The sequence below is a fragment of the Catharus ustulatus genome, chromosome 15 (genome assembly GCF_009819885.2).
Source record: "Catharus ustulatus isolate bCatUst1 chromosome 15, bCatUst1.pri.v2, whole genome shotgun sequence".
NCBI classification, from domain to species: Eukaryota; Metazoa; Chordata; class Aves; order Passeriformes; family Turdidae; genus Catharus; species Catharus ustulatus.
In genome coordinates this window covers 15,614,031-15,626,820 of record NC_046235.1, presented here as the reverse complement: position 1 = coordinate 15,626,820, position 12,790 = coordinate 15,614,031, and the positions used below count along the sequence as shown (strand labels likewise).

At 45.6% G+C, this 12,790-nt stretch overlaps 1 protein-coding gene across 2 annotated transcripts in view; it reads left to right on the top strand.

Annotated features, from left to right (window-relative positions):
- Positions 1-12,790, top strand: part of LOC117003620 (ovoinhibitor-like) — a 30,143-nt gene that overhangs the window by 14,345 nt on the left and 3,008 nt on the right. The window contains exons 9-19 of one of the 2 annotated variants that reach the window (XM_033073631.2): positions 2,553-2,739; positions 6,085-6,104; positions 6,897-7,033; positions 7,201-7,261; positions 7,742-7,875; positions 8,309-8,366; positions 9,350-9,486; positions 9,849-9,909; positions 10,638-10,774; positions 11,223-11,283; positions 12,602-12,735. In XM_033073631.2, coding sequence (XP_032929522.1) covers positions 2,553-2,739; positions 6,085-6,104; positions 6,897-7,033; positions 7,201-7,261; positions 7,742-7,875; positions 8,309-8,366; positions 9,350-9,486; positions 9,849-9,909; positions 10,638-10,774; positions 11,223-11,283; positions 12,602-12,735 — 1,127 coding nt within the window. Of the gene's footprint in view, positions 1-2,552; positions 2,740-5,142; positions 5,356-6,084; positions 6,105-6,896; positions 7,034-7,200; positions 7,262-7,741; positions 7,876-8,308; positions 8,367-9,349; positions 9,487-9,848; positions 9,910-10,637; positions 10,775-11,222; positions 11,284-12,601; positions 12,736-12,790 lie in introns of those variants that run through there. The other variant, XM_033073632.2, reaches the window with a different exon arrangement.

Below are 12,790 nucleotides of genomic sequence, written 5' to 3'. Positions count from 1 at the left end.
TCTCTGGGATCTGGAGGTGTGAATTTGGCCAGTATCAGAGGGCAGTGCTGGAGCTCAGCCACGGTGGTGGCCCATGGACCATCTGCTGGGTCAGCCTCTGCCTTGTCCTGAACTTCCCTGTAGGCTCAAGTCAGTGCCTGTCTCAGGAACCATCTCCTGCAAGGAGAGAAGGATTCTTCTTTGGGCTCTGCTGCTGGGGCAGATGGAGAAGTGAGAAGTTCCATGGTATGGAATGGCTTTTTTAGGAGAAATGTTGTTTTGAGATGTAACTGACCTACTGATGATTCTGATTAATTTATATTCTGAAACTGTGTTCAGGTGAAACCAGGTCACTGAGCCGAGGGTTTCCCTGTTTTTTTGGGGTCAGTGGATCTGGGACTGGTGAGGTTTGCAGAACAGGAGACACTGATGGTCAGTTAATAGAAATCTGCTGTGGTTTGCACGTACTTACTGTACTCTCTTCTATAGCTGTTACTTAAAGCAAATAGGTTCTTTATTTGTATAAACTTTATTGCAGGACATTTCCAGGAGACCTTGAATGAACATTTGCAGTGTTTGAGTCCATTTTAGCTGTGACCTGATCTGTAAACACTTCTCTCTTGCAGATAAAGTTGAAGTGACTTTCAGGTTTTGACAGGATTTTACCTAATACCAATTAATTTCACTCCCACCAAAGACGTAGAATTCTTTCAATTAAGTTATCAAATCCTCCATTTCTACTGCAGTTAATGAGAATTGATTTTAAACTCTCAAACTGCTTACGCATGCATCACTTTTCATTGCAGCTTATAATAATAAAAATTGATTTTATTATCAGCAGACTCTGCCATAAGTGGTTGTTAATAATCCCCATGCTTGTTCTTTAACGTGAGCAAACACTATGATTTAGAAACAAATTGTGACTGCCTCTTTCTACATGGAAAATCCCCATACTGAGTAGAGTCATGTAGGGTGAGAGTCACCAGTTTGGGGCTGGTTAGCTGTTTTGGGGGATGCAGATTTTGTCTTTGAGCCAAGATGAAACAAGTACATTCTGAATGTTATTTATGCAGCCTGAGAGCGATGAATGTCAGACAGTAAAAATGTTCTCTGATGATGTCTGCTCACTGATTCCAGCTAACATCGTGTGCAGGGACATCTACATGATTTCATAAAAGCAGTGCACAATTTGTGGCTTAAAATAAATCCTTGCAAATGAAAATCAGTGCACTTGAAAGCTACTATGATTTGTAGTGATTTCAGGTATTTAAGTTTTCAAATAATGACCCCTAAAACCTTCATTAACTGTGCTTGAAATCACTAAACTGATGAAGACTGCCCCAGTAGCCTCTTCTGTCACTATTTGAGCACCTTCTAAATTTCTCCTGCTGCCAGCAGAAATTACCATCCACAAAAATCGCAGCTGGTGATAAGGGATCGTTAATCAGATTCCAAGCCCATCTGCTGAGGAGGCACAGGACAGGGACTTGCTAAAGCTGCCTGTGCTGCTGTTAGCAGCAGGGCTGGCTCCATCCTGCTCCCAGCAGCCTGCCTGCTGGCTCTGCTCTTGCTTTCAACCCCCTTTTGCAGGTTGTTCCCAGGGCTGGCTGGTGAGGAATGTCCCTGGTGGCACAGCAGAGCTCCAGAGGGATGTTCTGTGTTGGCACTCCTGGGGACAAGGAGGCAAAAAGCTCATGAGGTGCAGATTTGCCACTTTTTCTTTTATGTTTGCTCTTGGTTGCCCTTTGTGTTGCCCTTTAAAATGGTAATGAGGCCAAGCCAGTCCTCTATGAAACTGGAAAGGTACCAGCGAGCTGGGACTCTTCAGCTTGCTGTAAATTACACTTTATTAAGGGTGTTGCTTGCCAATAACCACTGACCCCATGTGGTTCACAGCAGTTCCTGAGGTTTTGCAGAATAGCATTATGAGCTGACACTCAGGTCTCCAGCCTCTCCATGCCATTGGGTCTTGAGCTAAAATGCCCTCTGCAGGGACCTTGAGTGTCTTAGTGGTTTTTTGTCTTTTTTTCATAGAAGATGTGAGGAACTTGTACAACATTTTAGGGCATACAAGTGCTGCTCTTGGTAGAGAGTGAGGGCTGTTGACTCTGGCAGATGCCTCAGCAGACTTTGAACTCCTGGGGGTGTTTTTCAGTCCTCTGTCCATTTGGAGCCTGGGAGCTCTGCCCAGCAGCTCCCTGCTGCTCTCCAGCCACCCCGAGGGAGAGCCCTGGCATGGCCCCATGGTGTCCTCTGCCCTTTTGCAGGCTGCCACAGCAGACAGTGCTGGAAATCTTGCAGTTTAGGGGCATTTGTTCCTTTAAGAACTTGGTGAATTGTGGCGTGGAGAGTTTGATGCTGTTAGTGCAGAGAAGCCCTCTGGCTCTGCTGCAGAGCTCTCTTTTCTGGCTCTCCCTACATCTCTGAGATGCTCAGTCCCACCACACAACTTCTGCTATGGGTACCTGGGGATTTCAGTGTTATTTGTCTTGATTATCACAATTTCTGCTCCATGCCCCATCTGCTTTCACCTTGGGGACTTGTGAATGGGCCTCTTTCTTTCCTCTCTTTAGGGCTTCTGTTTGGCAGATGTTAGAACATCTGTCTTTCCCTGCAAGGCTCTCCCTGCTGCAGGGAGCTGTTCTCCAGGCAATTTCCTTGGGATCTCTCTGCTCTGTTCTGCTGCAAGATCTCTCCTGCTGCCCAGCTCTTCCTCTGGAACTGCAACAAAAACTTCCAATGCTTTCCTCTGCATAAAGGGTGAGTAACTCCACTCAAGCTGCTCACTAAAAACAAGATGCAGCTGCTTGAAAATTAGAAATCCAGACCCTTGATGGAGAAGGTCCCACAAGAAGCAGCTTAGTGCTGGGTGTAGTAACAACCAGCCCTGTGGTTTGAGGGTGGGAAGCATGGACAATTTCTGCATATATTTCTGAAAAACAGATGAGTTGGCTTTGTTGCCTTCTTGCCTCAAAGGGGTTGCTTCCTTTCTTGGGCTGTGTCAGTGAGATTCTGCAGAGATGGAGACAGATGATTCACAGCTGGGACCAGAGGTTACCTGGAGAGGCAGCAGAAGTAAGGGGTGGAGTGCTCCTGTCCTGGGCTGCTCAGCCAGGTGGGATTTGCAGCAAAGGAAAATAAACAGGTAGATGTCAACACAACATCACTGCAAGTGGGAGTTGCACAAGCACAAGGGTGTAAACACAAGCAAAGGTCTCCCTGTCCAGCGTGGGTGGAATGTGCTGCACCTGCCTCCCTGCTCCTGAAAGTCTCTGTCCAGAGGGAAAAGCTCCAAGTTCCTGGTGGGAAAAGCTTTGCTGAATCCCTCTCTGTGAAGCTCACTGGTAGGGTCACAGCATGGCTCTTCCTCATGCACAGGGCAGGAGCCCAAAGCTGAGCTCTGTGTGCCTTGGCTGACACAGACACGTCCTGTAGCTGCAGTGTTTCCTAATTCCGAGTTCCTTCTCTAGATCCTTGACAGGTGTTTGCTCTTCTGTCCCTTTACTCTGTCTCCTATTGCAAACCACTTCCCAAATTTAATAGCTTGGTTGGAAGAGAATCACTTTGCTCTTGACAGAACATGCTGAGTCAATCCACTTTAACTGCAGATTTGGTTTGCAAATAAAATCTCCTTTCCGATAGGTTCAGGTGTCATCACTGTGGACATTGGCAGGAATTTGCTTGACCATGACAGCTTTTACAGAGCCTGGCAATTAAGTTGTCAGGAATCATTTTCCACTGCCAGGAAGCATTAATGGATGCTGGCCTTGGCTGGAATAAGCCCTGGGAGATGGATATTGTAATCGGGATGAGAAGGGGTCCTTGTAGCCAAGGTCTGCATCGATCCAAAGGTCTGGAGTCCTGGACACTTGGTGGAAATGAGATAAGGGAAAGGTCAGGAAACACAGGGCACAACATCACGAGCAAGGAGTGAAAATGAGGAATATGAACAGGGACACCTCGTGTTCCTCATGTAGCAGGAAACATCAAAATTGACATTTGGAGAAGCTTTAGTTTTGCAGATGCACACTGCAAAGTACTAATATTAGCAGAGCTCCTGGATATGAAAGCAAATATTTTTCCACTAGGTAATCCCTAAAATTGTGTTGTTGTGGATTTGCTTTTCAAGTGAGAAAGATGTTGGAAATGTCCTTCTCTTAGAAAATAAAACTGTGATGATTCAAGACAAGCTCGCTCTGTTTAAATTATGTCAAAAATAGATCTGCAAGCAAGGATTTTGATTACCAAGTACAGAATTTGAAAAGTGAAAAGTTACTGATAGATTTGGAGAATTTAGGATCCTAAGTGAGAAGTGTACAATCGAGATCAATCCAAAGAATTGCCAAAAATCTCCTTACATAAAGGACAAAAAAATGTTCAGGGCCAATCTGAGTTCCATTACCTGAATAGTGGGCAAACCTTAAGGAGGTATTTGAAGAAAACTGAAGAGATAAAGCGTAAAGAGAACGTACACAGTGAATTTTCAGGAAGCAAACCATGCGTGGGCTAATACCAATCTTTGCAAAGTTGGCTGTCTTCCTAGGTAAAGGAAGTACAGTACATCTAGTCTGTGCAGACATTAAAGGCATTTGGCCTGCTGCCCTGGGGGATGGTGTCACTTAGGCTCACTGAGGTGGGTCAGGGACTGGCCATGGGGGAGGTGGTAGCAGATGAGCAGAAGGTGCCATGGGAGTTTTCAGTAAACAGCCAAAAAAGATGGATTTTTAGGACCAAATTTAGTATTTTTGCTCCTTGCTGTATTACAGGAAAAGTTGGCACATGCAGCAGAGCACTGCTGAGTTTTTTAAACAGGAGAAGAGCAGGATTCCTCCCGCAGAGCACAGGGTGACCTTCTGGGCTGGAATACAGTGGGGAAGAGCACAAAATCACGCTCTGAGGTTAAATAACGGGGGGTTTGGCCATCAGTTAGCAACTCATTTGAAAATTACAGATGAGGAGAATTCCTAATTGCATTTAGGTAGGCACAGGGGAGACGTGAGCCTGTGATGGGGCTGCGAGGGCAGCTCAGGGCTGGGCAGAGCGTGCAGGAGGAGAGGGGTCCTGGCACTGTCCCCACTCACCTCAAACCACACAAAATCCCCTTCCTGGCACACACACACTTGTATCAATCATTAGCCAGACATCCAGAGCTGGGTAAACACGTTTTTGGCTTTGAATGGTGATGACAGGCTGGGAGCATTACCTAATGAGGTGGGACAACTTGATAGCGCGGTGTGCTATATATTCCTGCTCCTCCCTGCAGTCTTCCTCTCCCGCACAGAGAGCAGGCAGGCTGCACTGCAGGGGTGTCCCTGGCTGCCATGAAGGTGACAGGAGTTTTGGTGAGGGCAGCTCTTGCCCTTTGCTGCTGCTTGGGTGAGTATTCACTGGGCTACTGCAAGGATCGACCTGGCTGAGTCAAAGTTGAGTTTCCATTTCAGGCAAAGCCTTTGGGTCTTGCAACATGGAGGAGAACCTTGCTGCAAGAAGAAATAGCCTTCCTGAGAGAGCAAAGAAATTAGGTTTCATGGGTTTCAAGACTGAGGTTTCAAGATTGAGGTTTCATGTAGGAGCACATGGCAGTCCTGTGTGTAAAGGCAAAATAAAACTGAAAAAATTGGCATTATTACCCATGTGAGCAACATAATGCAAACTTTAACCTCTAAGATTGCAGTGGGAGTTTACTGTACTTCTCCTGGTAACTGAGAATGATGTATTTGGAGATGTACAGTGCTGGTGGCAGTAATTATCTTAAACATGCATGTCCAAACTTTTGAAAGTGAAACATAAAAGTATCTTAGAAGAGGTTAAAATCCAAGAGTAAAGAATTGAAAATACCTGTATCACTTACCTGTACATATAGATGGATATGTGCTCTCACAAGGTTTATCTCCCCTCAGAAATGCAATGAAACTTTTTTTAGTAACTTTTAATACATCCTATGGCTGTTTGCTGGAATAATGTAAAACTCCACATTTTCCTAAACAAAATAAGTTAGTATTGACTAATTTCTGAATTAACTCATTTCATGAAAATATTTACATATATGTTCTCTTCATGTTAATAATTTGGGGTCTTTTTTCTGTCTCCATTGTTTTCTTTCAGGTACTGCCTTTGGAGGTCAGGTGAGTCACAGATCTATTTATTATGTTCTGTTCAGGCTTCTGGTAAAGTAGAAACTGTATGTAGCTACGCAATGAACTCATGGGTTAAATCTAATGAAATCTTTGCTGTTAAAATAATATTTCCCAATGCATGGTTGAACAACATTTCCAATTTCACGAGAAAGTAAAAGATGCCCATTTTTTGCAAAATTTTCGCTTCATTAAATAAAATAAAAAAACAAGAAGTAATTGTACACTCTTATTATATTAACTCTTAGACATAATTTAGTTACTCCCAGCCAAAGGCAGTAGTTTGTCTCCTTGTGAGAAAGGATGACACGCTCGAAAACATCAAACACTGTGACTCTGATAATTGCTTCCATACAGCAAGGCGCAAAGAATCACTTGCAGAAATTCCTATACCTATATTGCAGAGAGAAAACCAGCAGGGCCTGAGCCACGGATTTGTCTGCAGGTTCCTCCCACGCAGCTGTGAGCCTCCCAGAACTCTCCAGAGTGCAGCACGATCTGGGAGGATCTGCTGCGGAGCCGAGGGGCTCCCAATTACCGCTGCCTTCATTAGGCACTGTCTCACCCACAGCCATCCTGCCTCCCTGGACCCCGGCAGAAGTGCATAATCAGAAACTTCTGTAGGGAAGATTCCCTCCTCCTGACTGCCTGAGCAGATGCCCAATCATGCCTCTGATTTGCCTCCCAGCAGCAGCTGCAGGCGCGGCGGTGGTGGGAGGATGCTGGGGGGGTTCATTCCGTGAGGGAGCCAAAATTTGGGCTGATTCTGGGCTGCTTCCACAGCTTGATTGCAGTCAGTACCCCAGTGGTGTTACCAAGGATGGGAAGTCCTGGGTAGCTTGCCCAAGGGACTGGAAACCAGTGTGTGGCACCGATGGCAACACGTACGGCAACGACTGTGAGATCTGCTTCTACAACACGTGAGTCTCACTGGGAACCCAGAGAGGCCTTGGCAGGGGGCTCAGGCAGGGTGGCAGCTTTGTTCCCCAGGGATGAGGAGCAGGTGCCTTTGCAGCTGGGTGACAACACCACCAGCCTTGAGATGGTGCTTCTCCTTGATCCCTGACACAGGTCTGCTTTCTTCCAGGGAGCACGGCGCCAGCGTGGAGAAGGAACACGATGGAGAATGTGACCCCAAACCTATCGTGGTAAGACAAAGTCTGTGATGGGGACAACTCAAACACCACACAGATGTGGGACAGAATGTGCACAGCTGGTCTGCACAGCCCAAAATAAAATCTGGTGATTACCAAAGCTGACAGGGCTTTCATGGGTAATCTGATACCATCTCTCTGTTATTTTCTACTTCAGACTTCAAACCTGTCTAATTGGGAATAAAATAAGAATAATATATTGGCTAAAGGTTGGATCTCACCTCCAGCAGGATGCTATGAAGGACCTCACAAAACCCAAATCACAGTCCTTCCTAATGTCCCCCCTGACCCTTTTTTTTTTTCATTGGGAGAGAATTCCCACAGAATTTCTGGTTTCTAGTTTTGATAGTGAAATTGGTTTGATACTGGATTTCCCCCCAAAGGCTGAGGAAGAGTGAGAAGTCTATGTAAGAGTGTTATATCTTTGTATCAAAAAAGTGGTTTTTTTTCCCTCTATTCCTGCTATTTTTACAGGTTGATTGCAGTAATTACCGCAGAGCTGTAGTAGATGATCACGTCATCGTAGCGTGCCCAAGGATATTGAAACCAGTCTGTGGCTCAGATAGCTTCACTTATGACAATGACTGTGGGATCTGTGCCTACAATGCGTAAGTCTTGTGCATGGAATGTCCTTCTGAATAATCAGCAAGCTGAGGCTCTCAGAAGCTGTAAAATACCAGTTTTAAGGCAGGTGTCTCTGTAGGTATCCTTGCTGCTGGCTTTGTGTGATTACTCAGCCAGCTTGAGTTTTCTTCCCCATTTTTTTGTCTGTGCTCATGAAGGGAACCACAAAAAGAACCAGAGCAGAGACATGAGCAGATCAAAGTGTTGCTTGTAGCAGCTAATTACTCCTAACACTGAATTCCCAGGGGAGATGGGAATACTGTACATTAGCAGCTGCCATCTGCAGGGCACATTCAGAGAATTTCAGTTGTGATGTTCCATGGGCAGGCTGGACCCTGCTATGTTGTCCCAGTGCCTGCAGTGTCATGGGGAAAGTTATTCTTAATGCTCCCTAACCAAAGCTTTTCTTCCTTTCAGAGAGCATGACACCAATGTTACCAAATTACATGAAGGGCCCTGCAAGGAGTCTGTTGCTGTAAGTGCAATAGAAGTAAAAAATCCATCTCTTAGGGCTGCTAATAAAATCCTGAGAACCTCACAGAATTTTCAGGGAAGCTGCAAGAGGTCCATAGGATGAGGAGTTCAAGGGTCCCAGTCCATTATTTGCTTTTCTGCATCGTGGGGGTGGATTTGGCATCCTCCCTGCTCCAGACAGGTCACCCCATGCTTACCACACCAAACTGAGGAAAGAGGAGGGAGCTGGGTATGGGATGAGGGGCTGACTTGTGTCCCCAGGAGAAGGTGGAGAGGCAGAAAATTTCTCTTGCCAACATGCTGTGCAGGTTGGCAGTTTTCTCTCTGGAGACCACAAGTGTTTCTACCCTCAACAGCAGGGATTCAAAACTCCCATGCTGGTTGTATCCACAGATGTAGTGAGACTCATAAGAGCACTAACCATAAATATTTATAGAGCACAGTTTATTGTGTCTTTGTCTGAGGCTGACAGTCTGAAGGCTCAGAAGGAGAAGTTTCTGTATTTCAGCAATAAAATTCTGGGGTGTAGGAAGTCCATTCTCCAGCAGATAGATAACCATTCTTTCCTATCCTTTCAAATCCTCTACTGAACTACAGGGAATCTGAAGTAAGAAGTAATCACAGAGCCAGAAAAGTGTGGAGAAAACCAACACAAAAACTGAAACAGTATTATTCAGATTTACAGCTCTTGAAAAATATTTCTTACCTAATTCAAGGTTTTTTTTAGTGAGACTAGGCCAAAAATTTTGTACATGTTCTTGTGACTGAAGGATCTCTTCTCCATGATAGTCCTTTTGCTTGACTCTTGGAGAACTAGGATAATATTCAGAAATATAATTTCTTGTTGGAAATTTAGCTTCAGTGTAACAGGCTTTTGTCCTGTTACAGAAACATTTGAGGCTGAGATACAGAACAAAAGAGTTTCAAATCAACTTTTCTTGCATAGCACTGCTCCTCCAGAGTGACTTGTCCTTGTTTTGCCAGGTTGACTGCACCAGGTACCGAACACAAACCACCAAGGATGGAGAAACATTGGTAGCCTGTCCGAGGGACCTGAACCCCGTTTGTGGCACAGACGGCACCACGTACGACAACGAGTGCGCGATCTGCGCCCACAACGTGTGAGTGCCGTGCCCAGAGTGCCCCTTCTGAGGGCTCCTCCAGCCCTGCTGCACTTCTGCCCCTGCCTACTTTGTCAAGAAATGGGATGGGTTTGGGTTTGCCTTGAGTTTCTTTCTGCTGCCTGCTGTGTGCTCACAGAGTCTTAAGGCGTCTCCTGGATGGGTTGGTGGGGTGGGCAGAGGAGGGACAATTCAGAACATTGCTTTAAATTGCACATTATTAGAAGATAGGATGAGCTTGGGAATGAGTAAAGTAGCAACTCTGAGCACTCTTTAAAGAGTCTGAAGCCATGGTTGGCTGCATTTTGCACTTGACTTTGACCAAGAGGTTAAGCATTTACTTTTTGGTTTCCCTCTTCCAGGGAACAAAGGACCCATGTTGGCAAAAGGCACAGTGGGCAATGCAGAGAGAAGACTGCTGAGGTTGGTGTTCAATATAAGGCTTGCTCCTCTTAACTACATCATCTGAAGGGTTCCCTGAGGTGACATCTGCTCTGAAAGTGAGCCTGGCTTTCTCCACCTGTCTGTTAGGTCTTGTCAGCTCCTTATGTTGAGGATGCTGACAAATCCCACCTGTCCTGAGGCAGTGTCCTCTCCTTGCCCAACAGCTCTGGCAGATGGGCTGGATGAGAGCTATGCACAGAATTCTCATGATGAATTCACACCTACAGCAGCCTTTGTGGTGAGGACAGATTCTGAAGTGTGGAGTACACCTGAAGTTTTGATTGGGATGTATCAGCTGCTGTGTAGGACATACTGACACACAAATGTGCAAGTTGTTCAGTTTGGGCTTTCATCTTCCTTTCTTGATGCCCTTCAAGTGCAAAGTCTGAGTTCTTTCATTGCACAGTTAAAAAGGGGCCATGCTTGATTTTTTTTTTTTCTTTTCTGACATATCTTGTAGCTGGGGCTGATCAAGGTGCTTAAGCCAGGGATTTGGCACCTCACACACTGTGTAGTGCTGTGTAGTTCCCCCCATGTGAGAGGGCTCAGGCAGAGCTGACTCAGCCCGGTTTAGTAAGAACTGAGTTGTAGCACTGGTGTTGTCTCAGCATCCCAGCATTAGAGACATGGCAGAAGGTAATGATGGAATTTTATTTTTATTGGAGGATGAAGTCTTCCTCAGGTTTGATGCTGCTCCTCTTTTGTAGCTTGACTGCAGTAAATTCCCAGCCAGGAAGGTGAAGGGTGGGAAAGACCTGGTCCGGTGCCCCAGGATCCTGCGCCCGGTGTGTGGCACAGATGGGTTCACCTATGACAACGACTGCAGCATCTGTGCCCACAACGTGTGAGTACTGCAACAGGCTCTGCTTTGGAGTCCGAGCCATGGTTAGTGCTCCAGATGGCTTTTCTTTTGGTACTGACATATCTGTGTTCCTCTTTCATCCTCCTGAAGCCCTCGTCACTTGGATTTTGTTCCCTGATGCTCTTTTTGCTCCTTGGGGGAGTGTGGGAGAACCAGCTCAGCCTGAGCACTCTGTGAGGGCTGAGGGGAAAGAGTGGCTGTGACTCTGGTGTTTGGGCAGAATAAAGAGTGAATGGAGCTGTTACACAGCACACAATGAGGAGACCTGACTGGTCTGTTACCACTTAGAATTACACTTTCTAATGACAGGGAGGAACTGGTTCATCAGGCAATCAGGTGTCTCCTTTATCATATTTATTAGTTATGGGTTTGGTTTGCTTTCTGTGGCACCTGGGTTTCCCAACCTCTGACCCCAACCCCTCCCTTGCAGCCAACACGGGTCTGATGTTAAGAAGAGCCACGATGGAAGATGCAAAGAGGAAAGCACTCCTGTAAGTGTTTTATTAGCTGTCAAAAAAGCACCATCTACTCTCTGTGCAGTCTCCAGCAGGACCCTGGCAGGGCTCAGAGCACCCAGGGATAGGTGGAGGGAAGTGCACAAGGCTCATGCTGATGCTGTGCTTCTCCTCAGCTGCTCACAGCTGTACAGAAGGGAAAGAGAGGACAGGGACAGGCTGGGACTTCAGAAACAAAATGTCCCAGTACTGCCAATCTCTGCTCAGAAATCATCAGAGGCAGCCCAAGAACCATGCAGCCCATTTTAGCACAGTAGGAGAGGAGGCAGAAAGCTGTGTTAGATGTCTGTGTATTTATTCAGTGCTAGGATTTCCATTGCACTAGACAGGCAGGTTAAAAAAATCCTTGTACTCTGGTCAGCCAGGACAAATCTGCTCTCAGGTATCAGTACAGAAATAGCTTTATTATATCCTGCACAGTAACAATATGTGCTGATAATATCTCAACACATTAATTCTGCTTATGCAGAGCAGCTCTGAAGCACCAAAAATAATTTCATGCATCCTGAGGGACTGCAATATATTTTCTGTAGAAAAGGCACGTTGTTAAAATGTGGTCTTTGCTTTAATTTGTTCCTGGACCACTTGGGAAATACGGATAATAAAAGACACTGCATTGGGGAGACTGTGCAAAATGACAGTGAAGTGTCAGTGATGCTTAGCTAATGTAGAGTGATTTCCAATAGGCATTTATCTATTGGTCCTCAAATATTTCAACCATTAGATTCTATATATTGTACATGTTTTGCAACAGAAGCTGGTGAAACAGCTCTTGCTGTGCTTGGAAATGCTGAAACAAAATTGTGGATACTGTAAACTATGTCAAGCTGCACTCAATGTCAAATACTTTAAATCAGATTCCTTAGCTGAATTGGGAAATGTTTAGTTTAGAAAATAGCAAAAAAAAAAAAAAAAAAAAATCTTCAGTGAAAATCTTGTCAGAAATTGGAATTGGAATTGTTCAAAGGGCATGTGGATGTGACACTTGGGGATATGCATTGGTGGTGAACCTGGGGGTTCTGGGTTAATGGCTGGGCTTGATTATTTTAAAGGTCTTTTCCAATCTTTATAATTTTATGAATGCTGGATTTAAAACTTGTGTATGTTCTACTCGAGAAAAATAATCTCTTTCACCAGCTGTTCCGTCTGCTAGCAGAAAATACCCAACTACAATCACATAATTAATTCCTAATGCAAATCTAAACTTTATAACCACTCTGATTTCCCCCTGACAAGGACCTCTAAAACCTAGAGGCTCAGACCCTGACCCAGCACTGCTGTTTTACCTGCCCAGGTTGACTGCAGCGTGTACCTGAGTGGTGCCAAATCCGGAGAGGCCATCGGAGCCTGTCCCTACATCCTGCGCGAGATCTGCGGCACGGACGGCGTCACCTACAGCAACGACTGTGCCCTGTGTGCCCACAACATGTGAGCCCTGCAGCCCACCCCCAGCCCACCCCCAAGAGCCCCACAGAGTTGTTTG